Source organism: Lithobates pipiens, unplaced genomic scaffold, assembly GCF_037356315.1.
Source record: "Lithobates pipiens isolate NorthernLeopardFrog02 unplaced genomic scaffold, aLitPip1_a1.2 Scaffold_62, whole genome shotgun sequence".
Classification (NCBI taxonomy): domain Eukaryota; kingdom Metazoa; phylum Chordata; class Amphibia; order Anura; family Ranidae; genus Lithobates; species Lithobates pipiens.
Window position 1 is genome coordinate 613,542 of NW_027507884.1, and position 27,606 is coordinate 641,147.

The window sequence follows — 27,606 nt, forward strand, 5'->3', positions numbered from 1 at the left end:
CACATTTTTCTGGCGGCGAGGCTTAACCTTACCAGGAAATGGAGAGATCCACTTCCCCCCACCCTACAAGAAGTACTTCACACAATACAGACACATTTTACTCACGAATCCACTCTAGCACCAACACATAAGAGCTCATCACAAACTCTCCTCATGTGGAAACCATGGATAAAATGGACCGAATCCCCGAGGTTCTCACAAATCTTTGAATAAGATTAATAGCATAGAGATTTCTAGATCCATTAACGGAACGGGGGGAGGGGGGGGGACCACCCTACAGGGACACAGAAGTGATCCCTATACGGAGTGTCCAGGTGGGGTGTTCCTCCTGCACTTCTCCCACAGAACAACTTCCAAACACAATGAAGGTCTGTACTAAGCTTCACTGCGAAACTTGAACCGCATCACGGAATTACTAAGCTTTTTGACACATGAAGGGTAACAAACAGGCGGTAGTCCTCTTTTTATTTTTTTTTTATTTTTTTTTTTTTTATTTTTTTTTGTACTCCCTAGGGTAACACCATTAGACCCAGGTAACGGCAATGTTGCATATGAGCCATGGTATCTGTTTCTTGGTTATCTACTGTTTTGACGTTATTTCTTTGTTTATTTTTATTTTTCTTTATATTTGAACAATGGAACTATTTATGTTACATGTGCTATGAGACAATCATCTCTGTTCACCTTTTCTTTGTAATGTAATGAAAATCTTTAATAAAAATTTATTGAGAAAAAAAAAAAAAGAAAACTATAAAATGAACTCCTACACGAGGATTACCTTGTGGCCCACAATGCAGAATAAGGTTGGTGTAAGTGACTTCCGTGTCATTAACTGACTCTTCGACAGCATCTGAGAAGGAGGGAGATTAGATTATAATAACACATTCTTTTGTATTATATTTGCAGAATGCAACATTTATTTAAAGTGGTTGTGAACCCTTACCTATACTCAGTGAAGTGCCTCAGGTGATACACAAAGATTAAACCAATCTTCCTACACACATTTTATCTATTTATCTACAGCCTTCTTTGCCCTACAGCCAATCAAAGTTCATAATTTACACAGGATCTCTCTCAGCTCTGAAAAGCAGGGGGTGGGGAGCTGAAGTTACACTTATGCCGCGTACACACGTAGCAGACTATCCGGCGGACTTAGTCTGGCGGACTTTCCGAATGAGCTACTTGCCCACACACGGAACTTTTGCAGTCCCCACCCCCTTTCCTGGCTGGCCGGGTAGCGTGCTCGGATAAGTATCTGATATGGACCTAGGGGGGGACCCCCACGCCGATTTTTCGGCATAGGGGTTCCCCTTTAAGTCCATACCAGGTGACGGGGCCAGTGACGCCTCCTTCGCTGGCCCCGGATACCTGGAGACGCACTCAAAATGAGCGGACTTTTCTCCGCGCGGGAAAAGTCCGCTCATTTCAAAAGTACGGCAGACTAGCACACACACGGCCGTACTGTCCACCGAAATGCGAGTCCGGAGGACATATTGGAGTGCGAAAATACTTTCTTAGTCCGCCGGACTTTTGGGTAAAAAAAGTCAGCCGGAGCCTACACACGGGCGGATTGTCCGGCGGACTTGAGTTTGCCGGACTTTTCCATCGGATTGTTTGATCGTGTGTAGGAGGCATTAGTGAGGGGAGCTCTGAGAGCTGATTGGAGGGAAAGGACACACCCCCTTCACACAGCACACAGGAACAGAGCCGAGGGCTGTCAATCAGCTGGAGGTTCCTCCCCTGTCACCATTTGCCTCTTGGTGTCAGGAAAGCTTTTTAGAAGTGATTCTTGATGATAGCAGAGGAATGCGGCAGTGAACAGAAATTACACTTATTGCACTTGACTGAGACAAGTCCACACTATAAAAGGATATGCTTGCTTTGTTCATATTTCATGTTTGAGGTTTACAACCACTTTAAAGCAAAATTCCAGCTAAAAAAAAATATTGTAGCTTATAAAAAGTAATAATAAAATAGAACCCCCTCAAAAACAGTCTACATCAGCACTCCTCGGTATCTTCAGCCTCCAGGTTGATTGACATCAAGCATCATTCAACCCGAACCCACTTCCTGTGAACCCAGCTAGTGGGTGCTGTACAGTCCAGCAGAAAGCACACTGGAGGAGAAGAAGAAAAAAAGCACACAAACCCAGTAATGACATCTTTTGGTCTAAAATAAGGCATGTAATAAAAATGAAAAATGAAAAGGTTGTATGTGAAAATCTCCATTAGCATGTTGATGTGGAGGGAAATAAGGAACCAGTCAAAGCAAAACATAAGGAGATTAAGTTTCAACTTTAAGTCACGTATATTAGAGAAACTGCATTTGGGCTCTTACAAGCCTATTTTTTACTACATCCTAGTTTACCATACACCTTTATTACATTGATAAGGGTCATACATGTTGAAGAAATTTGAGGCTTCGGTTGCAGTCCTCTTTGTTGATGTGAACACCCAATGGTTGGCCAGTGCAGCTTGTGTCTGTACTTGAAGAGCAGGAAAATGACAACCAAGAGCAAAACCAGAAGAGCCACAATGATTATTGTTGTTGTGTGTTTGCCACTTTTCTCTGCATAAAGAAAAATAGAACTGATTTTAGTTAATGAGAATGTATACTGCATATTAGTAGATGTGCAAAGGGAAGAGGCAAGAAGGAAACCTGCCTTGGAAGTCATTTTTTATGTGAGGGGATGCTGGGATTTTGTCAGCTGCCTGAATGACAGTAGTGATGCTCAGTGTGGGGGTGGGCTCAGTTTGTCATATTCACCCTTGGCACTGAAAGACCTTGTCCCGGCACCAGATGTACATACCTATGTAGGTTAACTTTTTTTCATAACTTAACAATTTAGAATTTACCTCTTATTTGGACAAAGGCATCCTCGCTCTTCTTAGAAATGTTAGATGAAATGTTAGATGCAGATCTCACTTCACAGGAATAATTCCCAGAATCCTCCAGCTGGGCAGATTGGACTCCATATTGATCAGATAAACTGAATTCCTGAACATTCCGACCATCTCTGTAGAAAGCAAACTGCAGTTCCGTCCTCTGTCTGAGTGGACTGAGACTTGTGTTACATGTGATGTTCATGGCATCACCTTCTAAGACTTTGATGGCACTTACATTTAGCACTGGGGTGGAAAACAGCTCTAAAAAATAATTTAGATTAAAAAAAAAGCTTATTTACTAGAAAAGATGAGTTTTTAAAATGTTGTGAAATTTTGGTAAAAGGAATCTTCATTTAAAGCTGAACTCCAGGTATAGATTTATTGCATTGTACCAATGTAAGTATTCATATCCTGTACATGTGGGAGCGCTACAGATACAATGGTAATTGCTTTCTTCTGGGTCCCGTGCCCTGCTGCATTGTAAACACAGGAGTTTGCTCAATTGGCAAGGGCACCGTCCAAAATGCTGCACTTAAAGTGGTGTTCTGAATGTCATAATTGATGTCCTGCAGCTGGCTCTGTCAAGTGGCAAAAAGACCAGGGGCTTCAGCCCGAAGTTCGAGCATAGCACCCGGGGGGTTAGGTGGGGGTAACCTACCTAGTGTGCACTGACCTACCTGACGCGCACTGACCTACCTGACATACACTGACCCACACAGACCTACCCGACATACACTTACCTACCCGACATACACTTACCTACCTGACTAGACTTCAGGTGACGTGACTTCCTCCTGCAGCTCAGCCGTAGTGTGCGGCACGCCCATCACAGTAGAGTAGACAGCAGGCACTCCAGGCAGCCAGAGACAGAACCATGACAGGACAGGAGAGGAGAGCCGCCCGCCTGAGTGCCCAGTAGGGGTCTTCTCACAGTGGCATGGCAGCCGCACTGTAATTCCTGCTTTTTGGAGCCTGAAGCGCCTATGATGGATGTCACATGTCCCTTGGACCAGTGGGACGTCCATCATGGACGCTGCAGGCTCCAGAAGGAGGACCTGCTATGTCACTCAGCCGCACCTGGGGTCAGATTGGTCCCAGCTCGGCGGCGGCGCTCGGGGCTAATAACAGAACTGTGCATGCCTGAGACCCAGGGCTTTTTGGGGATCCACTCGGGGCTCCAGCCCCCCTCCCAATGCCACTGGCTGGCACCATTCAATGGGAGGTCAATCAGCCACAGCTCAAAGAACCCCTAACAACTTCTGGAGGAACCTCAAGGTTCCATGGGAACCCATTTCAGAAAGGTTGCATTAGACACCGGACACCAAACAAAGTGGTAATCCCTGTAGTAGTGCCAATTACGATTAGTAGTGCAGATTATGATTCCACAGAAGTTCCAAAGGTATGGCACTTGCATGCATACTTTGATCCAAGCTGGACCAATATAACCATGCAATAAAATCCATACCTGGAACCAGTTTTAACATTAATACATTTTGCCAAAAGTCCCAACATTTTAACAATTGCAATATCAATTTTGGAGTCAATTAGGGGGCCAAATTTCATAGAAATTTCATACATTTTTAAATTGCTAGTAGCTTAAACAGCATCTGCCTGGCATACTTGTAACTGTTTTACCTTAAAGCTGGAGGTATATTATGTGATCTGTTTGGGAATAAATCATATTCACCTTTTATCATAATATGGATGAATATACTACTCTTCCTCACTTTGACATTTGAAGCTTTCACATCACAGGAATAATTCCCAGAATCCTCCAGTTGGGCGGATTGGACTCCATATTGATCGGATGAACTGAATTCCTGAACATTCCGTCCATCTCTGTAGAAAGCAAACTCCAATTCTGTCCTCTGTCTGAGCGGACTGTAACTAGTGTAACATCTTAGGACTATCTGATCTCCTTCTACTGCTGGATATGGGATTGCTCTGATTCTTGTATTTCTGAACAGCTCTGCAGAGAAGGAAATCCAAGAGAAAAGAAAAATATATAAATTTCAATGTAAAATACAACAGATGAGCTACCAGCATGCTATGGAACTCCTGACATAAGGTGAGGTGAATATGCATAGCAACAAGGGTTAAATAGAGTTATGGCTTAGTTAGAGGGTTTTTGGACTAGTATTAGGTTTGGGGTTAAGCTGTAACTTATATGTGGTAATTGCATTATTTTTTGGGGATTTTTTTTCCTTTATTTTTACCTGCTGATCCTACCAATGACATATTTTTGACGTGGAGCAAGAATGTTAATTTGCCAACAGTATCAGTGTAAAGGATCAGTATTGTCATCTCTACTACTCTCTTAATTTGGACCACAAAATCCTCCTCCGCTCCTTATCTCCTTTACATAGTCACAGAAGATAGCTTTGAAAGCTGATTACAGTGTTTTATATTTCCATTCAGTACTCAAAAAGGAAATGGGATTTCTATCAGAACCATCGGGTATTTTTATGTACTTACAGAAAATTTACTTAAAGATAAATTCTAGGTGTTTCGGTATGCCTGGTGCCTCCAGCTCTCCACACCCTTTCAGCAGACCGAAAGCTAATACCAGCCCTTTTACCCCAAACTTCGTACACAGACAAGATGTTGGGATAAGAACCAAAGGAATGACTGTTTATTGAACAGAAATACAGGTTTTTATATACTTCAAAAGTAGGGATGCCACCAAATGAACAATAAACCCAAATATTTACCCAAAAGATCACACAATAGTTATATAACTAGGTAAAGCTTACATAAGGCTAATCCCATCATGTAGGAACCTCCAAGAGGATTAGCCAACAGACAGAAACTATAGGTTTCTCAATTAACTAAATTACCAATGGGAATTCACACCTAGAAGGCACACACTTGGAGATACACACTTAACAATAAACACATAACACCTTAATAAACAGATTATAGCAGGAGACCTCAGCATCAGGTTGTTTTGGGATGATTAAATTAACATCTGCTCTAGGAGGGAGTTGGGGCAGTCAATGCTGGTTTGGGCATAGAGGCCCCAAATCTGTATCCGGGTCCTCCAGTTCCCAGAGTCTGTGTGTTTCGGGGAGACATGGACTTTAATCCAAAGTAAAACTACACCAAGGGAGTGCCCCCAGGCACACACTTCCCAAAGAACAGAGCCTCCTCAAATGCCAGGGGCCATAGATAGTAGGCAGGAGGCGAGACCGTAGTTCCTTCCAAAAGCCCCTGTCCTGGTTGGGTCTGTCACACTAGGAATGACAATTTTTACATATATACATTGGTCCAGCTACCACTGTGTAAACACCAACTGCCATAATGTTTAATATCAGTGCTTACAAATATTGTTGCTATTCATTCCTGCTTATCTATAATATTACAACTAATTATAACATCAAGGAATGTGTGCGTGGTCTCCCCCAATTGGGTGCCTAGGGTCTAGGCCCTGTTTAAAAGCATCCAGATCCTGTTCAGAGGTGCTACTCTGCTGCTTATTGAACAGAGGCGTTTGCTTACTCAGCATGGGTGCCATTTTTCATTTCCTCAATTAATGCAAAGTGTTCTCTGATTGAACGAGTTGGAGATTGGGACTTCACTGTCTCACCTCTTCAATTCATCCAATCACAGAATGCTTTGCATTTGGTAAGAAAATGTAAAATGTTCTCTAAATGCCACCTGTGCCTGTGTTCACGATGCAGCTGTGCCTACTAGAGTAATTTCCAGCTTCCACGGGAAACCTACTATTGGTCCAAGCTGGAACAGTGTAACTAACATATGTAAAAATTGCAATACCTAAACTTGAGCTTTAACCTGAATGAAGAAGATAGCTGGAGAGTGTTTGGATGTTCTTTAAGTGGTAATGTTAAATGTTAAAGGACGATTTAAGAGAAAAGTGTGTAGAGTGGGGGGGGGGGGGGGGAAGTGTTAAGAAGTGTTAAGAATAGATTTTAGCGGTATGCTTAGGTTAATGTATTTGGGTGTATCAGCAATGACTCAAGATATGTTATAACTTGACAGATTGTTAGATGTCAGTTGTTAGTTTATGGCAACTAGATCTCGTCACCTGGCACTGAATCCCAGCAACAGCTGTTGACTCCCAAGGCTGAGAACAACCATATCATCATTTTCTTGTCTTCTACAAATATTGATCTTTAATAACCAATAACTTGAGTTATGAATATTTATATTCCCCTGGCCAACCATTAAGTGGCTTATTACCACTGGTGTGTGCTAGGGAAAGGTATAAACATTTGGGAGTAACCAGCTCTGTTGCCTCCTAGGCTCTGCTGGGGGAGGTTGTGATTCTGTCCTCCTGTACGTGAGGCAGGAAGATGATCACTTAGTTTGGAGCACTAAAACTGCTGTGGAAGAGTGTCCTGGAGAGCCTGGGAGAAGCTACTGCAGGAGGACATTGCAGGAAGCTCTGGTGGCTCATCCAAGGGGTTGGTGGGCTGAACTGTAACTGTTCTACAGTCTGAATAGTAGAGAGCTCCTGTTTCTCTTAAAGTTCCTGTTTCTGTTTAACTATGAGTAGAAATTGGGAGTCTGCATTTTTTGCCCTTTGGGTAGCTTGAACCTCAATCCCTCTGTCCCTAAGTTTACTTGGTCATATATTAAATTCTGTTTAACTATCTTAAAGTGACTGGCACCAAATTTCTTCCATCCCACATGTCAATGATTCAATCCTGAGGTCAATCGCATGGCGCGTACACACGTAGCCGACTATGTGCTAAGTCCGCCGGACTTTCCGAATGGGCTACTTGCCCACACACAGCACTTTTTCAGCGGACTAATACGGCGTACTAAGTCCGCCGGACTATCCGCTGTACTTTTGAAATGAATGGACTCGCCCACACACGCGGAGGAAAGTCCGCTCATTTTGAGCGTGTCTCCAGGTAGACGGGGCCAGCGAAGGAGGCGTCGCTGGCCCCGTCACCTGGTATGGACTTAAAGGGGAACCCCAACGGCGTGGGGTCCCCCCCCAGGTCCACATCAGACCCTTGTCCGAGCATGCTACCCGGCCGGCCAGGAAAGGGTGGGATGAGCGAGTGCCCGTACCAGGCCATGTGCCCTCAACATGGGGGGGTGCCTTGGGGAAGGACCCAAAGCACCTTGTCCCCATGTTGATGAGGACAAGGGCCTCTTCCCGACAACCCTGGCCGGTGTCGGTTGGTTGTCGGGGTCTGCGGGTGGGGGGCTTATCGGAATCCGGGAGCCCCCTTTAATAAGGAGGCCCCCGGATACCGGCCCCCCACCCTATGTGAATGAGTATCGGGTACAATGTACCTCTACCCATTCACCTGTAAAATAAAGTATAAAAACACAACACACAAGCTAAAATAGTTTATTGCACAGCCGTCTTCCGTCTTCGGGGGTCTTCTCGCCAGACTCCTTCGCTATCTTCTGCTAGCTCTTTTGCTAGCGGAGGAGCCTGGCTTTCTTCTTCGCTGCCGCCCTCTTCTTCTGACTTCAGGGGTCTTGTCCCCCTCTTCGGTTCTTCTGCCGGGCCACTGCGCCTTCTTATAGCTCTTTTACAGGCGGTGGCCGGGTCTTCTGTCGTCGCCGCCACCTTCCGCTCTTCTTCTTCTTCTCCTTCTTCTCCTGGAGATGTTGACTCAACGCTCTCTCCGGCCGCAATGCCAGGGACACGCTGTGCGGCGACATATATAGGGACAAGGGGCGGGGTCATTGGTTGATGTCACATGGACTGATGTCACATGGTGACAGTCCCAGCATCCTCCGGGACTGTGACATCGTAAGGGGTGGGGTCACCATGTGACATCAACCCATGTGACATCAACCGATGACCCCGCCCCTTGTCCCTATATAAGTCGCCGTGCAGCTCGTCCCTGGTATTGCGGCCGGAGAGAGCGTTGAGTCAACATCTCCAGGAGAAGAAGAAGAAGAGCGTAAGGCAGCGGCTGCGACAGAAGACCGGGCCACCGCCTGTAAAAGAGCTATAAGAAGGTGCGGTGGCCCGGCAGAAGAAACGAAGAGGGGTAAAAGACCACTGAAGTCGGAAGAAGAGGCCGCGGCAAGGAAGAAAGCCGGGCTCCTCCGCTAGCAAAAGAGCTAGAAGAAGATTGTGGAGTCTGGCGAGAAGACCCCGAAAACAGAAAGCCGGGCTCCTCCGCTAGCAAAAGAGCTAGAAGAAGATTGCGGAGTCTGGCGAGAAGACCCCCGAAAACGGAAGACCCCCGGAGCTGTGCAATAAACTATTTTATCTTGTGTGTTGTGTTTTTTTTTGTACTTTATTTTACAGGTGAATGGGTAGGGGTACATTGTACCCCATACTCATTCACATAGGGTGGGGGGCCGGTATCCGGGGGCCCCCTTATTAAAGGGGGCTCCCGGATTCCGATAAGCCTCCCGCCTGCAGACCCTGACAACCAACGGCCAGGGTTGTCGGGAAGAGGCCCTTGTCCTCATCAACATGGGGACAAGGTGCTTTGGGGTGGGGGGGCCACGCGCCCCCCCTCCCCCAAGGCATCCCCCATGTTGCGGCCTGGTACGGCATGGAGGGGGGGGGGGGGGGGGGCGCTCGCTCGTCCCTCCCTTTCCTGGCCGGCTGGGTATCGTGCTCGGACAAGGGTCTGATGTGGACCTGGGGGGACCCCCACGCCAATTTTTTTCGGCGTTGGGGTTCCCTTTTAAGTCCATACCAGGTGGCGGGGCCAGTGACATCTCCTTCGCGGGCCCCGCCTACCTGGAGACCCACTGGAAATGAGCGGACTTTCCTCCGCGTGTGTGGGGGAGTCCGTTCATTTCAAAAATAGGGCGTATAGTACGGCATACTTAGTACGCCGTATTAGTCCGCTGAGAAAGTGCCGTGTGTGGGCAAGTAGCCCGTTCGGAAAGTCCGCCAGACTAAGTCCGTCGGATAGTCGGCTACGTGTGTACGCGGCATAAGCCCGCCGTACTTTTGGGTAAAAAAAGTCTGCCGGAGGCTACACACGGGCGGATTGTCCGGCGGACTTGAGATTGCTGGACTTTTTCACTGGATTGTTTGATCGTGTGTACGCGGCATTAAAGTGACTGGCACCAAATTTCTTCCATCCCACCAGTCAATGATTCAATCCTGAGGTCAAATCCCACAAAGACAATTCGGGGTCCCAACTCACCCCCAAGGGGAGAGGGGTTGCTACACATCAAGAGGTTTGTTCATCTCTTGGTTTTTAAAGACTATTATTGCTCATATTGGACATTATTGTTAAGTAAGTTTGGAGATAGATGATGGCTCATTAATTCATTAATAAATACCGATCCTCACAAATCTGAGTTCTCTGGTTTGTGTTATAAAATATTACTCAATGAATTGTTTGGTCTGATGACAGACTCACCATTTATCTCTACCAATTTCTCCGGACTCCTCTTCCTTACACTGTAGGTTGCAGTTGTCACTTCACAAGAATATTTCCCAGAGTCCTTCACCTGAGCGGACTGAACTCCATATTGGTTATATGAATTGAATCCTTGCACATTCCATCCATCTTTATGAAAAGCAAATTTCAGTTGTGTCCTCGGTCTGAGAGGGCTGAGACTAGTGTCACATGTTAGGGTCATCTCATCACCTTCTACCACTGGAGACGGGGTCACTTTTATCTCTGGAATTTCAAATAGCTCTAAAAAATAATTACATACACATTTATTAAAGGCAAATAGACCATACACTTCGCAAGTGTAGTTGCACTCATTTTCCCCCAGGCTTAGTGAATGTGGCGAAGCTCTGTTGATTTCCATCATCCAGTCACGTGCATGCAAAAATAGAAAGTGTAACAATAATGTATCTTTATTGATTATTACTGAGTGCAGAATTCACGTCACAGCTGTACAAAATTCTGCAGGTGTATTGTTTTGTACTCAGTACCTTTGTTTAATCCTATCACTTCTATTGGTGTAACTACTACATCTGTGGCAGCACAGCCTTGTAAATTGACTATAGCAGCAGGCAGTCTTTTTACATCTGTTCAGCTGAATGTAATGCCGCGTACACACGATCTTAAATGCCGCCAGCAAAAGAGAGATGTGAGCTTTTGGTCAGAAAATGTGACCGTGTCTATGCTCCATCTGACTTTTTCTGGCAGCATTTTCACCAGCAAAAGATTGAGAGCAGGTTCTCAATGCTTTGCAGGGAGAAGAAAGAGCCAGATCGCTCCGCGTACAGTGCCCTGTGTGTTTGTAAACACAGGACTCTGTGCTGTGATTGGCTACATCCAATCAGCGGGTCTCAGCCATAAATCATTGATCAGGACCTGCTGACAAAATCGTGCTGTTGATAGTGCGGGTTAGCAAGAGGCACGTGCATGCACGCCCCAAACCCGGAAGAGGCTAGATAATGCAGTAAATGTTTTGTGGGCAGGCAGCAAGTAGTTAAAATACAATGATTGTATAGAGAGCAATATTTCTTGGGCTATCATTGGTGATTACCTCTAAACTGAAAACCTGTGAAGGCTTTTAAAGGGTTGCTTATGGACAATTTTGGATAGAAAAATCTGTCACCTTTTCATAGGTCTAGGCTTAGGGCTTGACATGTTTGGTATCTATTTATTCGTCACAACCCCATTTTTTTTATATCTTTCCAAAAAATGGGTAATATATTGTTTGTGTGTAAAATTAACTTAGTATTTTCAAAAATATAGGTTTTATAAACTGTAGCACTAATATCGTGTGACACAAAAAATGTCAACTACCACCATTTTATTCTACAGGGTCTTTGCTTTCTGAAAATTCATATTTGGGAATTTAATTAATCTTCAGGCCTTTGTGCAAAAAAATATAAACCTTTAAAGTGGATGTAAACCCACCACTCACCCAGTATAAACGAATGGCACAGTATTAATACAGTGGTGTGAAAAAGTGTTTGCCCCCTTCCTCATTTCCTGTTCCTTTGCATGTTTGTCACACTTAAGTGTTTTCGGAACATCAAACCAATTTAAACAATAGTCAAGGACAACACAAGTAAACACAAAATGCAATTTGTAAATGAAGGTGTTTATTATTAAAGGTGAAAAAAAATCCAAACCATCATGGCCCTGTGTGAAAAAGTGATTGCCCCCTAAACCTAATAACTGGTTGGGCCACCCTTAGAAGCAACAACTGCAACCAAGCGTTTGCGATAACGTGCAATGAGGCTTTTACAGCGTCCTGGAGGAATTTTGGCCCACTCATCTTTGCAGAATTGTCCTAATTCAGTTACATTAGAGGGTTTTCGAGCATGAACGGCCTTTTTAAGGTCATACCACAACATCTCAATAGGATTCAGGTCAGGACTTTGGCTAGGCCACTCCAAAGTCTTCATTTTGTTTTTCTTCAGCCATTCGGTGGTGGACTTGCTGGTGTGTTTAGGATCATTGTCCTGCTGCAGAACCCAAGTTCGTTTCAGCTTGAGTACACGAACAGATGGTCGGACATTCTCCTTCAGGATCTCTTGGTGGACAGCAGAATTCATAGTTCCTTTTATCACGGCAAGTCTTCCAGGTCCTGAAGCAGCAAAACAGCCCCAGACCATCACACTACCACCACCATATTTTACTGTTGGTATAATGTTCTTTTTATGAAATGCAGTGTTCCTTCTACGCCAGATATACTTGGACACACACCTTCCAAAGAGTTCCACTTTTGTCTCATCGGTCCACAGAATGTTGTCCCAAAAGTCTTGGGGATCATCAAGATGTGTTGTGGAGAAATTGAGACGAGCTTTGATGTTCTTTTTGCTCAGCAGTGGTTTTCTCCTTGGAACTCTGCCATGCAGGCCATTTTTGCCCAGTCTTTTCCTGATGGTGGAGGCATGAACGCTGACCTTAACTGAGGCAAGTGAGGCCTGCAGTTCCTTGGACGTTGTTGTGGGGTCTTTTGTGACCTCTTGGATGAGTCGTCGCTGCGCTCTTGGGGTAATTTTGGGCGGCCGGCCACTCCTGGGAAGGTTCACCACTGTTCCATGTCTTCGCCATTTGTGGATAATGGCTCTCACTGTGGTCCGCTGGATTCCCAAAGCTTTGGAAATGGCTTTATAACCCTTTCCAGACTGATAGATCTCAATTACGTTCTTTCTCAATTGTTCCTGAATTTCTTTGGGTCTCGGCATGATGTGTAGCTTTTAAGGATCTTCTGGTGGACCTTACTGTGTCAAGCAGCTCCTATTTAAGTGATGCCTTGATTGTGAACAGGTGTGGCAATAATCAGGCCTGGGTGTGGCTAGAGAAATTGAACTCAGGTGTGGACAACCACAGTTATAGTATGTTTTAACAAGGGGGGCAATCACTTTTTCACACAGGGCCATGATGGTTTGGATTTTTTTTCACCTTTAATAATAAACACCTTCATTTACAAATTGCATTTTGTGTTTACTTGTGTTGTCCTTGACTATTGTTTAAATTGGTTTGATGTTCCGAAACACTTAAGTGTGACAAACATGCAAAGGAACAGGAAATGAGGAAGGGGGCAAACACTTTTTCACACCACTGTATATATATATATATATATAATATATATATATATATATATATATATACATGCACGCCTCCTGCATGTATCCCTAATTTGCAAATGTCACTCACTTCAGCAGTAGGAGCCCAACAAAAATTCTGGAATCGGTGGGAGGGTCTCTTTGCCGGGGGGGCTTAGTGGGCGGAGTTGTGATGTCACGGGACTCCACGCCCACCTCTACACTCTCCTATTCCTGAGTTGTGAGTAACATCCAGTCAAAACTCAAGAAAATCCACTGCATGACTTCAGCGTGCCCAATCATGCTGAGGTGTGGAGCAGCCAATCCTGGGAGAGCTGAAGAAGAAAGGAGGAGGGATGTGAAGCTGGAATCGTAACTCTCTCTCTCTCTCTCTCTCTCTATCTCTCTATCTCAGCATGAGATAAAGATATGAGATGTCAGTCGCAGCAGTGGGGGATGTTGCGACAACAAACTGATCTGTGTGTCGTTTTTTATCTTACTACAAAAAGACAAGAGGATTGCTCAGAGCTGGATTAACTCTTCATGGCAAGACTGGGTACGGGTGACTTGACATCCTCTACTTTACCAGGTAGAAGTCTTCATTAAAAATGTTTTTTTTTTTTTTTTTTTTAGGTTTACATCCACTTCAAGCTATATTAACCACTTACAGCCCGGACCATTTTGCTGGTCAAAGACCAGACCACTTTTTGTGATTCAGCACTGCATCGCTTTAACTGACAATTGCGCGGTCGTGCGACGTGGCTCCCAAAGAAAATTGACGTCCTTTTTTCCCCACAAATAGAGCTTTCTTTTGGTGGTATTTGGTCACCTCTGCTGTTTTTATTTTTTAGGCTATAAACAAAAATAGAGCGACAATTTTGAAAAAAAACACATTATTTTTTACTTTTTGTTATAATAAATATCCCCCAAAAATATATAAAAAAACATTTTTTTCCCTCAGTTTAGGCCGATACGTATTCTTCTACATATTTTTGGTAAAAAAATCGCAATAAGCAATTATTGAATGGTTTGCGCAAAAGTTATAGCGTTTACAAAATAGGGGATAGTTTTATGGCATTTTTATTAATAATTTTTTTTTTACTAGTAATGGCGGCGATCAGCAATTTTTATTGTGACTGCGACATTATGGCGGACACATCGGACATTTTTGACACATTTTTGGGACCATTGTCATTTACACCGCAATCACTGCTATATAAATGCAGTGATTCCTGTGTAAATGACACTGGCAGTGAAAGGGTTAACCAGTGGGTGGCAGTGTAGGGGTTAAGTGTTCCTAGGGGTGTGTTACTAACTGTTGGGGGCTGGGCTTTTCATTTAGTGAACACCGATCTCTGCTCCAATCACATGGAGCAGAGATCAGCGTCACTAGTTGCTAGGCAGAATGGGGAAATGCTGTTTACAATGGCATTTCTTCATTCGGCCGCCCGCGAGACGATCGTGGGTATGCCCGCGGCGATCGAGTCCATGGGACCCGCGACCGGACTCACGGGGGTCCCGACCAGCACGGGAGCACGGGGGGTCCCTTTTCCCCCACAAATAGAGCTTTCTTTTGGTGGTATCTGATCACCTCTGCGGTTTTTATTTTCGTTGCACTATGAACAAGAAAAGAGCGACCAATCTGAAGAAAAAAAAACTATATTTTTTACTTTCTGCTACAAAACATGTCCAATAAAAAAATTCTTCATTCATTTAGGCCAATATTTATTCTGCTACATATTTTTGGTAAAAAAAAATTCCCAATAAGCGTATATTGATTGGTTTGCACAAAAGTTATAGCGTCTACAAACAATGGGATATTTTTATGGCATTTTTCTTTCTTTTTTTACTAGTAATTGTGGCGATCAGCGATTTTTTAGCATGACTGCGACATTGCAGCGGCAAATCGGATACCTGACAATTTTGACACTTTTTTTGGGAACCAGTGACATTATTACAGTGCTAAAAATATGCATTGTTATTGTACTAATGACACTGACAGGGAAGGCGTTAACATCAGGGGGTGATCAAAGGGTTAAATGTGTGCCTAGCTGGTGCTTGCTAACTGTGTGGGGATTACTTTGACTGGATGAAGACAGAGATGCAAAGCAGGAACACTGATCTCTATCTTCTCTGTTAGAATGTCGATCTGCCTCGTTTACATAGGCAGATTGCCATTCTGCCTCTCTGGGGAACGATCGCGGCTAGCCAGTGGACATCGGGTCCACTGGACCTGCTGATTAGCATCCCCTGTGTTCAATCAGTGGTCATGCCTCCGGTGGCACATTCGCTCCTCCCAGTGGCTGTTGCATGAACTGACAACACAGGTATGTCATTTTGCACAATAGAGCCAACCTTCTGCAGTACATCTGCGGTAGGTGATCGGCAAGTGGTTAAAGGGGTTGTAAAGGTTCGTTTTTTTATTTTCTAAATAGGTTCCTTTAAGCTAGTGCATTACTGGTTCACTTACCTTTTCTTTCGATTTTCCTTCTAAATGTTTTTCCTTTGTCTGAATATCTCACTTCCTGTTTCTCCTCAGTAAACTTCTCACCATCATCCGAGCGGTGTTTAGTCAGCCAGAACAGCTTACTGAGGAGGAACAGGAAGTGAGAAATTCAGACAAAGAAAACAAAGAAAAAAAAAACATTTAGAAGGGAAATCGAAGGAAAAGGTAAGTGAACCAACAATGCACTAGCTTAAAGGAACCTATTTAGAAAATAAAAAACAAACCTTTACAACCCCTTTAAAGAGTAAATATGCAAATATCTTCTAACCTACCTTGTATGGAGATAAAAGCTTCATCTGTGAAAGTGGCATCTTTATATAAAGTTATTTCCTTTGTACATTTGTATCTCCCGGAGTCCCCCATGTTTACAATTCCTATAGGGCAATACAAATGTGTATTTTCGGCTTGAAAAAGCAGAATCATCCTTGTAGAATATAGTATAGATTTCCTTGTAGCCAGAATGATGGTTACATATCAGAGTCAGATCATCTCCTTCATGAACATTGAGAGGAACCCTCAGGATCAACCAGCCTGGAACACAGAGAAGATCACATGAGAAGATAAAGGTTACAAGACAGACATAGCATTGCCTGCACAACCAGGTAGATTTGTAGTATAGGTATATAGTGAATGCCTTTGTGCTGAACCCCCATGACTTCTATAATATATGCCTCATTTTGGGGAGCCCTAGGGCTCAGCAAGGCGCACTACCTTGCTTGCATGGGGCAATTGCAGGCCATTGATTTTTTATAATTACTTTCACCAAGTGTTAGCATGAAGGAATTGTTCTTAGGTGTGAGTTAGCACCCCTTGTGGCCAGAGGCCAAAGCACTATACCACGCCGCCCACTGGAAGGATAACGTCTTTTCACCTGCCAGTGACATCTATGCTGGCACTGACTATAGTCATTTTGAGAGAGATAGCATGAAACACTGCTTTTCCTCCACCAGTTCTTTACACACGTTACTGTTTACACTTGCTCTTCAATCTGAGGGCATGGAGAGAAGCTGCTGTATACTTTGGGAGGCCTCACACACTCGTGGTCTAGCCTATGAGGGTTCTGCTATGCAGTGGGCCCTAATTTAGGTCCCTGCCTCTTAGATCAGACATTCCGACGGAAAAATGTCCGATCGGACCGTGTTGTCAGATAATCCGACAGTGTGTGGGCTCCATCAGACTGTTTCCGTTGGAATATCCAACCGACAAAGTTTTAGAGCTGGGCTATAAAATTTTCCGACAACATGATCCGATTGGACTTTGTCCGATCATTTGTAGAGAATTCCGATCGGACAAAGTGCCACGCATGCTCAGATCAAATTCCTAGACCAAAGCTATTGGCTACTAGCCTGAACGTAGTTCCGTTGTAACTAAATAACGTCATCACGTTCGGAACGATCAGATTTTCTGACAACTTTGTCCGACCATGTGTATGCAACACCAGTTTCGGACAAAATCTGTCGGACAAAATCTGTCAGACAAAATCCGACAGATTTGGTTGTCGGAATGTCCGACCATGTGTACAAGGGCTTAGAATGGTAGACCATACTATACCTCCACCTATCCACCCCTCCACCCCTCCAACAGAACCTCCATCACCAGTCACCACTACCTCCTCTTTTACTTGTCTCTCTCCAGTACCTAAGAGGTTAATATGAAGGTTTACACTTCATCCCCCATACACGGTAGGATTTAATTCTCACTCTGTATTCCCATTAAATCAGACCAGACAACTCACTAAACCAGCAACTCAGTTTACTGAATAAAGTTGTCAAAATTGTATAGCTCCTCTTCAGCAGTTTTCCATTAATCAAATGGCAATGCAAAACATTTCAAGGTGATAGCACTCCTTTTTTACATTGGGCAGGATTTTGGGCTATGCTGTGGTGTCTCATACATTTAGCATTACAATGTAATGTGGCAAGCTGACAGTCCCATTCCAGGGTTCTGCCAAGGGTTACCCCACTAAGTTGTAACACTACAAGTCCCAGTGTATGGTCCTTATCGGCCCTTATGACCAAACTCCAACCACTCTACACTAAGTATTCAACATTTTCTTTTATAAGAGGTTTTTCTGCCTCAAATGTTTTATCCTACTAGTTGCAGAGTCAATTTGTGGGCTGCTTCCATCTTGATGCAGAGCAATAAGTGCAATTTTCCAAAAATGGTGTCATAGGCAGATATAAAAGGAACAAATGAATGCAACTTTCTTTTCAGAAATGCATAGTTAAAATGATTCTATTTAGTGTAAGTACCTGAATTTGACTTTGTGTCCACCTATTGACTTTGTATTGACTTTGTATGCACCTGATGTACAACTGTGCTCAGACTGGGGGAGGGAAAACGCATCAAAAAGAGCTAATCAGTTATGCTGCAGTGATCATATGCTAAAAAGGATCTTGTTGATAGGAGAAGAGAGAGATGAGCTCCTCAGGGGTCTCTCAGATGATGCTATTGACTGAATGGATGTAGCACCCTCCTCAGTAGGTGCTAGGATAGTCAAATAGAATTAGTGTGTATTTTGATGGGTACATAGTTGCCATTCTGTAGTCAGTGTTGTTAGGTAAAAGCATAGCTAGCTCATGGTACTTGTGAGCTATGGTAATTTAGTTATGTCTGCTCTGTGTGCTCAGCTGATGCCAGTCTAGTTTATAGCTTCCTCTGTATCCAGCATGGATGTTTCTGGATGATAGGTGTGGAGTTGCAGATGGCAGCATGAATATGATATAGACCTGGCCTATCCCAGAAAGGCAGGCTCTGATGGCATCCTGGAGTGGATTAGTCCAGCCTGTGAAGGCACTTTGCCTCCCAGACAGTGTTTGCTGCCTTGAGGCCTCAGGTGGGCAAACTGAGGACCTGGATGCTGAGAGCCTGGGGCTAAGAAAAGCTTACTGGGGGGGGGGGGGGCTCTGCCTGCTGAAGATTTAGTCTGGTATCACTGGAGGATATCGATTGGAAGTTGGGAGGAGGCTACCAGCTGTCCTTGGGCCTTGTGAGTACAGACACTTTGTAGAGATCTTGGGGACCTGTGTTCTATTGCCACCTCTCTGCTGCTACATAGCCATCTGTGGGCCTATTCAAAGGGGATGCTAGCTGGTGTCCTGAAGAGCTTTGTCCAGAACATCTCCTACTTTAAGGGACTCTGCTCAGTCTGCTACTTAAACAAAGTTAGTCTACTGTTTGTTTCAAGCACAGACTTTAACATAGCTTGTCTTGAAGAATACCTAAGTCCTCCAGTGTACATAGTTCTTGTTTTTGGAGCAACCCACTCATTCCCTCAACCCTATCCAAGTTCTGCAAAAAGAAAAACAACACCCTAGACGAGTGAATGAGCCTGTGTGTCTGGCTGTGGTGCAAACTATCTGGGGAAGACCTAGGCAACATTCCTGCGGCTCCTACGGGTTGAGCGCTACATAAAAACACACCCAAATTTGGTTGGTGACATCTAGAAGATCAGACCAAATGAGCAGCTTATTTGGTCTTAAACTAGCAAAGAACGCACTAAATGTTACATTTCCAAAGGTAGCACAATGAACTGACCAACAACAACATCCAGTCTGGCAATGTAGCTACTTTCTGAACCGGCCTGGCATCTGTAGTTTCCGCTATCCCAAGTGTTTGCATAGGTAATGGTATAGATTTTTCCTGTATGTACCCATGTACCATCTTTGTACCAGATGTAGGTCAGATCTTCTCCTCCAGAGGACCCCACATCACACGTCATTGCTATAGACTCTCCTGTGAAGATCTTCCTCCAGTTTGGGTTGAAGGTGACCACAGGGCTCACTGCCCATCCTGAAGAAGATTAAAGTGAAATTCTAACTCCTGCCATGGTATTTTCACACAATACAACAGGGTTATAATTCAACTGATTCAGTTTATTTCTGGTAAATACATTCCAGGTGCATCAAAACATAAAGTGTGCAAAGTTATACATTTCTTTGAAATGCCTATCCCCTGCCAACATGCTGCAGAGAAGGACCCTTGCTCTGTATGTGGAAGCAGTGGTCTCTCAGCAAAAGATCTGACATACCCCCTGTTGAGTCAGAGCTATAGCCTTCCAATCTTCAGGAAGCCTGAGGTTTTGTGTTTGCAGAGCCATAGACGTGGCTCAGCACAAGGCATGTCAGACTTCCACAGAGAGACCCCTGCTTCCACACAGAGAGCAAGGGTCCCTCTCTTCAGCATGCTGGCAGGGAGCAGGATCTTTTACTTAGCCTGTGGCAGATTTTTAAAGAAAATGATCTGATTTCCTGTGTTTTGTATATTAAACTCTTCATATCAATCTTCCCATTATATGTAGCCTGTGCAATAACCCCTTCACCTCCCTCCTCTGCATTTTCATTAAAGCTTATGTGCAACCAAAACATAAAACACAAAAATCAGGAGAAGGGACGGATGGGGGTGGCAGACATCAACACAAGGGACATTTGCTACTGGTTGTAAGTTATATCCCCTGAGTTGATTTTTGTGGGTTTTTAAAAAAAAAACATTTTTGGCTGTTCTTAAGCTCTAATTCCCCAAACAATTGTAGCAAATAATTAGATCACCTCGGGATATCTACTTTCCAAAAACTGATTATTTTGGGGGTGTTAGTTGTGACCTGGCATTTTTTTTTGATATGATTTACTACGCAATTAAGGAGATTGTCCTGGCCTTGGAGAATTCCTTTAAAGTTATGTCTCAATGGTATTACACTCATGCCAGTATAGCACGTTGTCTACCTACTTATTCTTCCTCTTATTTCTGAGGTTACCTGGAATTGGGAGATATGAAGCACATCTGGTGGACGTGTCCTAAAGTTTGGAGATCGTGGACACAAGTATACGCTATGGTCAATATGATACTTTTTATTAACCTCTGAAAGAACCCCTGGGAAGCGCCCTTTCATCAACCGATCGAACACGTTACTCGTAGAGCATGTACGTTAATTACCCATATTTGCATGGCGACAAAACAGACTATAGCGAAAACGTGGAAATCACAGATTCTCAGGTTCGACAAGATAAAACATTAAGTACATTATTGAAAAGCTTATGACACTTCTTAATGATACCCATGATACATTTTTACCTACCTGGCAGCCTTGGCTCCATCACTTCCCATCCTCTCAATTGGCTGTGCGCTTTCTGGAGCTTTGATTATATATGTAATTTCTTCTGCCGCGGTCAGCACGGGCCTCTGCGGTCTCTCCTTCCCCTTCCCTTTTATCTCTTCTTTCATCTTTTATTACTCTTCCCTGTCCCCCTCTTGCCCCATTTTTCTCTCTCTCTTTCTCTGTCCTTTCCTTTTTTTGTCTTCTTCCTTTTCCATTCTTGATGGATAACGCCAGGCTCCCTCAACTAGGTTGGAGGGGGGGCGTTCATTTTTTATTTTTTTTTAAACCTTTTTAATATCTTTCCATACCCTCACTTACTTATGGGTGACCACAGGCAAGTGTTTACATTTCCCAATCGATCACACATTGCCAATTAGATATGTGCTTTACTGTAGCTTTGCTTCCTAATATGTCCATGGCCTTTCTTGCGATATTTTCCTAGCTGTTCCTCTTGGTTCCAAAGCATTGGGACTAATGCGTTTCTGTTAATTTTTACTAACTGATGTGTTATTTATTTAACTTCACCTTTTTCAACAGCCCTTGCTAACTCTGTCGGTGTGTAGAGCATATAAAATTTTAGCACTTACCGTATGTTACTTTGTACAATGGTCATCTACATTTGTATCTTATACAAACATTCCACGTATACTGGTTGTGTGTTTATTTAGCTTTTTAAATAAAAACTAAGTGAAAGAAAAAAATTATCCAAAAAGTCAGGAGTATGCAGTATTTTCAGTGTAGATAGGATGAATTGGAACATGTACTGTACCTACTGGAATTCCCTCTGTGATGCTGCTATTTCTATAATTCTAATATAGTGATAGATTAATTGAATGAATGACAGATCTAAGACTCACCTGTGTGTCCCAGGATTGTGGCTGTAGAATAAGACACAAAATTGTTACATGTCTGAAATACAAACGGCAGTCTATGCAAAAATACTGTATTGTTTCTAGAAAAGGAACTATTCAATATCATAAATACTGTATATGATGTGTAGCACACCCCACGTAGGAGCTGCAGATGAAAGGGATCCCCTACTCCCCCAGTCTGGCAATACATATAACTCTGTCTTCCTGTTTCACCCCCTTAGTGGTCCCAGCAACAAAGTGTAGTCCTCTGGCTTGATGAATCTTGGTTGCTAGGGGCAAAGTCTGTGCAGGTTATCTTGGGCAATATCCCGGACGAGCCCCCAAATGTAGCATGCCCCACGTAGGAGCTTCAGATGAAAGGGATCCCCCTGTCCTGCACAATCGGACACACCAAATCTTCACAGGGTCAGAAAACAGTCTGTAGCTTTGTTTTTGTTGTTTATTGGACTATATACCTTGGATAGAGATGGGAAGTTATGGGATGCCCACTTGACTGCAACAAACTTCAGGGACAACTTCTTATATACAGGTATATACAGTCTTCTCTTCACTTTCCTCACACACTTGGCTTCTCTCTTGCTCGCCCTCTGCTGGTACACTCCTGGGGAAACTTGACAGTCTCCTTGTCAGTTCACTAGCAGCCCATTACAGGCAGGAGCTCGCAGTCCCTTAACAGTAGCACACGTGGAGTGACACAGCATATAACTTTTCCTTCTGCTTCCTTTGTGGTCACTGATCCCAGCACCACCTCTTCAGGCCCTGCAGGCCACCTGGCTGCAGCTGCCTCACTAGCCCTCCTGGCTACCTCTTCACACCAGTCCACCCGACTGACTCTCAGAAGATCTCTCAGGAGAAGGACTGAAGACTTAAGCCCACAGTTGAACTACTCACTCTGTTCTCTGCTTGCTCCTGTGCCTCCAGGAAAGATTCCTTCTTGTGTCTTTGGCAGGATATGTCCAGCACCCAAGCCCCAGGCCAAGGCAGATCACCCCCCCCCCCCCCAAACAAGTGGGTACACCTCAGGGCCACTAACAGCCTCCTAAACACTACATCTCCATCTTCTACCGACTGCCCCACTGTTATGGCCCAAGTCTATTAATGAGCTCAACTCAGTCCCTTGCCAGGCTAATACTGGGGATTGGCAGAGGCCTCATAAATACATATGGCAGCTCCTCCTAACCCCCACCCACTAATTATAGAAGGTTCTCCAACCTTTCAGACACCAGGGGGAGGCACTAGAGGGCTTCCAGGATGAGTCATCCAGCCCTAACCTCTAATAACCCTGACCCAAGACTCACAATTGTACAATATGAGTCAAGGAATGGTTTTATTATTCTACTCACCACATCTAGCACACACTAGAGGGTGCTCCTGATGTATTAATTATAGTGCTCACCCCCGAAAGAGCCTGCTGTTTAGATCCCTCGACTCTTTCCCAGTAGATGCACTAGCAGCTAGGCACAGAGTCAATGTCACTTTTTTGGCTCAGTAATCAGTTTAGGAATATACTAATAACATTTGACGCTTTATTGCAGAACTTGAATTTGTATGGGTGCTGGGTAACTGTGCCAGCCACATTAAGAAGTGACTTGAGCACACAAATCTTCCTTCTAAGAATCTGAGCACAGTAATTTCAGCAGCAAAAAATGTGCTGAGCTTCACCAGGAATCCAAGTACAATGTCCACTTCCATACTGGGCTTATTCTGGCACTCCTCTCCTACATGTAAAAATAATTTTTTGCTAGAAAATTACCCAAACATATATATTTTTTTAGCAGAGACCCTAGGGAATAAAATGGTTTTCTAACGCCTTTTTTTTGGGAAAAAAAAACCTTTCATGATTTAAAAAAAAGAAAAATTAAAGTTAGCCTGATTTTTTATATTTTTTTTTATATAATGTGAAAGACGATGTTATGCCGAGTAAATAGATACCTAACATGTCATGCTCTAAAATTGCGCACACTCATGGAATGGCACCAAACTTCGATACTTTAAAATCTCAATAGGCGATGCTTTAAAAATGTTTACAGGTTACCTGTTTAGAGTTACAGAGGAGGTCTTGGGCTAGAATTATTGCTCTTGCTCTAATGTTCGTGGCAATACTCCCTCATATGTGGTTTGAACGTCATTTACATATGCGGGCGCGACGTATGTATGTGTTTGCTTCTGCGTGCGAGCACGTGGGGATGGGGGTGCTTTAAAAAAAAAATTATTGTTTATTTCACTTTTGATTTTTTATATTGACACTTTCTCTTAAAAAAAAAGGCTTTGATCACTTTTAGCCCTATTACAAGGAATGTAAACATCCCTTGGAATTGGGAATGACAGGTCCACTTTATGGGGAGATGTGGGGTCTATAAATCTCCACATCTCTCCTCTAGGCTGGAAAGTCTGAAATAAAAAAAAAATGAATTAAGGGCTCTCCAGCCGAATACACGGCAGTTGAAAGTGCTGGAAAGCCTGAAATAAAAAAATAAAAAAAAATGATTTAAGGGCTCTCCAGCCAAATACACGGCAGCGCTTTCAACTGCCGTGGGCCGGACGTGACGTCATAAAGATGACCTGGGATTATCTGGCCCTCGGTGAGCTCTATGGTAAACTTCTGCCACCGGTGGTTTCCTTCTCTGAATCTCCGATCTCATGCTACGAGTCGGTAGAAGCACCGGAGGGCGGCGCAGGGGGGGGGGGGGTGTCCCCTCCTGCCGCCTGTAAAAACAATCAAGTTAACAGCCGCTATGATTGGTTTTACATGACAGAGATCATTCAGATTTAACCACTTAAACTCCAGGACATCATATGACGTCCACCTAAGGAGAAGTGGTTAGGAAACATGGACATTAGCACAAGAAGGATAGCAACAGCACACTGTCACTGGGATCACACCAATCGGTACTCACTAATGTCATTGGGTAATTGGATGCCTCCTTCAAATATCTTCCAGACACCTCTCCTGTGAAGTCTTCAAACCAAATCCCCAGAAACAAGTCCCTCAGTCAGCTCCAGCAAAATTCAGCAGAAAAGGTAGGTCCCCAGCTGGGGCCTTGATGAGTAGCAGACACATGGCAGGTCTTCCCAGAAGGGATCTCCTCCTCTAGGACAATTACGCCTCTGTTCCAGGCCTTAGGCTAACTACAGTGCCTTGAAAAAGTATTCATACCCCTTAAAATATTCCACATTGTCATGTTACAACCAAAAACGTAAATGTATTTTATTTGGATTTTATGTGATAGACCAACACAAAGTGGCACATGCTTGTGAAGTGGAAGGAAAATGATAAATAATTTTCAATTTTTTTTACAAATAAATATGTGAAAAGCGTGGCGTACATTTGTATTCAATACTTTTTAGAATCACCTTCTGCTGCAAGTCTTTTTAGGGATGTCTCTACCAGCTTTGCACATCTAGAGAGTGACGTTTTTGCCCATTCTCCTTGGCATCAAAGCTACTAGAATTCCGTTTTAAAGAATCGGGTCAACTGTATTGCCCCAGATTTCTTCTTGGAGCCTCCAGCAGTGACCTCTCCCCACTAAAGTTGTTTGCTTTTTTCACTTTGATGTCTCACTCCTAATCCTACAACAGAGCTGTTCCTACTTCTACATTAGGTGGAGTGGGGCAAGGGCAGTCCAACCCAAGAGGGAGCTTGTGGAAGTGCAGATGTAGGCTCTGCTTTTTCCCTACTCTTCCAGAACATCTCCCTACCACTAGTGCTGTCCATAGCATACGGGTGTACTCTCCCTACACTACCCACTTTGCAAATGCACAAAGAGAGAGGGACCCCATAATAAAGTCAGCAGTAGATGGGCAGATCTGGGAACTCAAGGGTATTATGTTACCGACAAACTGACAATGACTGGGGACCTCAAATAAAACTTTCTATTTTTGCAGCTCTATTGAAAAAAGTTACTAGATACATGTTCATTGAATAAGTAACTAGAATAAGTAACATTTAAAATAGATATAGAAATAGATAGGTACACAGGTAGATAATTAAATATTGACAATAGTAAAAGAAGATACTTACAGATGAAGACTATCAGAGCTGTGGACAGGACCATCATTGCAATTTTGTGAGTGTAGAAGGTACGAGGATTTTAAGACGTTTTTGGTTTTCCGTGACGTGTGAAGGGCTCATGGTATTAGCAAAAAAGATCAAAGAAACGAAGAGCATACCTAAAAGTAAAACACAGGAAATAAGCAAATGAAATGTAGTGATGTTCTTTCTCTAAAGCTGAAGTATGGTTAAAAAAATAAAAAATAAAATCGACCTTTGCATTGGCTTTACCCCAAATGACGAGGGATAAATGCTATTTTCTGTCTAGGTGGATGCCAGCAAGCAGTTATACTTGCCTTATTCCTTGCTCCCACAGGCTTCTCCACTCCATAAGTCCCCCAACTGTGACATCATCAAGGAAATTTCAAGGCCAGCAGTCCTAAGGACAATGAGGACCTACCAACAACCCAAAGTTTTTTTTTCTTTGTTTTTTTTTAATTAAATCTATCATCCTCCTAGCTAACCCTACTCTATCCTAATTAATCCTATCCTCCTTCCCTCTTTAGCTATTATTTTTCTGCTATTTTTAAAATTTGTATTAATTTTGTTAGCTATATTTGTTACTGTTGTATTAAAAATGTGCAAAATCGGATACTATGAATAAATTTGAGGCTATCTGTACCCGTTAACTGACCTTTTTTTTTTTCCACCTACCTTCAACAGAGACCCTCTGATTCTATAAAACAAGCTTGAAAAGGATGGGATACCCACTTACCTCACCTTACCTTTTTCCTGTTCCCACTTATCTCTTTGTTCTATGGAAAATATATTTACTTAGTGTTAGAGAGCATTTCATATCTCTCCCAGATATAGCACCCTCTTAGATAGGTTGCAAGGGTGATTTTGTAAATGTAGTTCTTTTTGGGTCCTTTGTAATCAGTGGAGCAGTTTGTGATTGCTTTGGGCTGTTCTGGGCTGCACTGGCTACAGGATTGATTGTTTCCCCCTACCTTATGGAGGATTCTATAATGTAGTGGGTTGGAAATGGCACATCAGGGAACTGAATATTTATACAGTATCAGCTGATCCCAGGGGTGAGAGTGTCCAGTAGGTGGCTGGGGAGTACATAAATTGTTTGGGGCCTGGGGAAACCCTGTTCCTGTCCAGGAGGAGAAGTTCCCAGCCTACACAAATTATAAACTAAAATGAGTTATACTCCTTTACTTGAAGTAAAGGAAGCTATTTGAGAAACTAGGAAGGAGACTGAGGGTCAGCTTCACCACCCCCCCCATGTTTAGTTTTGATGCTAGGGTGAGAATATCCCAATCCACATGATTTGGTTGATAGAAGATGGGATAGGATGGTGATAGAAGGTGAGAAAGAGGACATCCAGATTGTAAAAGGAGGGGGGGGGGGGGGGGGGTTAGTAGGTTAATGGTACAGGGAATCAACAATTGAGAGATATAAGTTAGAGGTGTGTAAAGGGGTCAAGGGTGAGCTTGTAGGCATGTGCAGTGTGTTTTCTTCACTGTAGGTGGTGCTTGACCTGAGTGGTACTGCAGCTGGGGAGGAAGTCAAAAGAACCTTGTTTTCTCTATGATTTCCTTGGTCCCCTGGAGCAGTGGTCCAGTTGGCTACGCTGCATGCAGGTGACTTTGGCAGCCATCTTGGGTCAAGCAGAGACTTTTTCAGTCCCTGCCCCCAGGTTCTGGTGCGCATTTGCAAAGTGGGTAGTGTAGGGAGAGAACACCGGTATGCTAGGGACAGCACTAGTTGTAGGGAGCTGTTCTGGAGGAGTAGGGAAAGAGCAGAGCCTACATCTGCACTTCCA

At 43.7% G+C, this 27,606-nt stretch overlaps 2 protein-coding genes across 2 annotated transcripts in view; both read right to left on the reverse strand.

Annotated features, from left to right (window-relative positions):
* The window catches only part of LOC143958848 (Fc receptor-like protein 5), a 120,173-nt gene that overhangs the window by 165 nt on the left and 92,402 nt on the right, over positions 1-27,606 (reverse strand). The window contains exons 13-17 of the mRNA XM_077467829.1: positions 10,208-10,489; positions 4,573-4,854; positions 2,856-3,146; positions 2,401-2,568; positions 779-850 (exon numbers count right to left, since the gene is read on the reverse strand). Of these exons, the coding sequence (XP_077323955.1) occupies positions 779-850; positions 2,401-2,568; positions 2,856-3,146; positions 4,573-4,854; positions 10,208-10,489 (1,095 nt within the window). The remainder of the gene's footprint in view (positions 1-778; positions 851-2,400; positions 2,569-2,855; positions 3,147-4,572; positions 4,855-10,207; positions 10,490-27,606) is intronic.
* LOC143958873 (low affinity immunoglobulin gamma Fc region receptor III-A-like) lies at positions 16,131-25,950 on the reverse strand. Its single transcript, XM_077467855.1, has 4 exons — positions 25,806-25,950; positions 21,770-21,790; positions 19,355-19,609; positions 16,131-16,348 (listed from the first exon to the last, which is right to left on the reverse strand). Exons 1-4 carry the CDS (start codon positions 25,840-25,842, stop codon positions 16,131-16,133), a joined length of 531 nt encoding a protein of 176 aa, XP_077323981.1. The 5' UTR covers positions 25,843-25,950.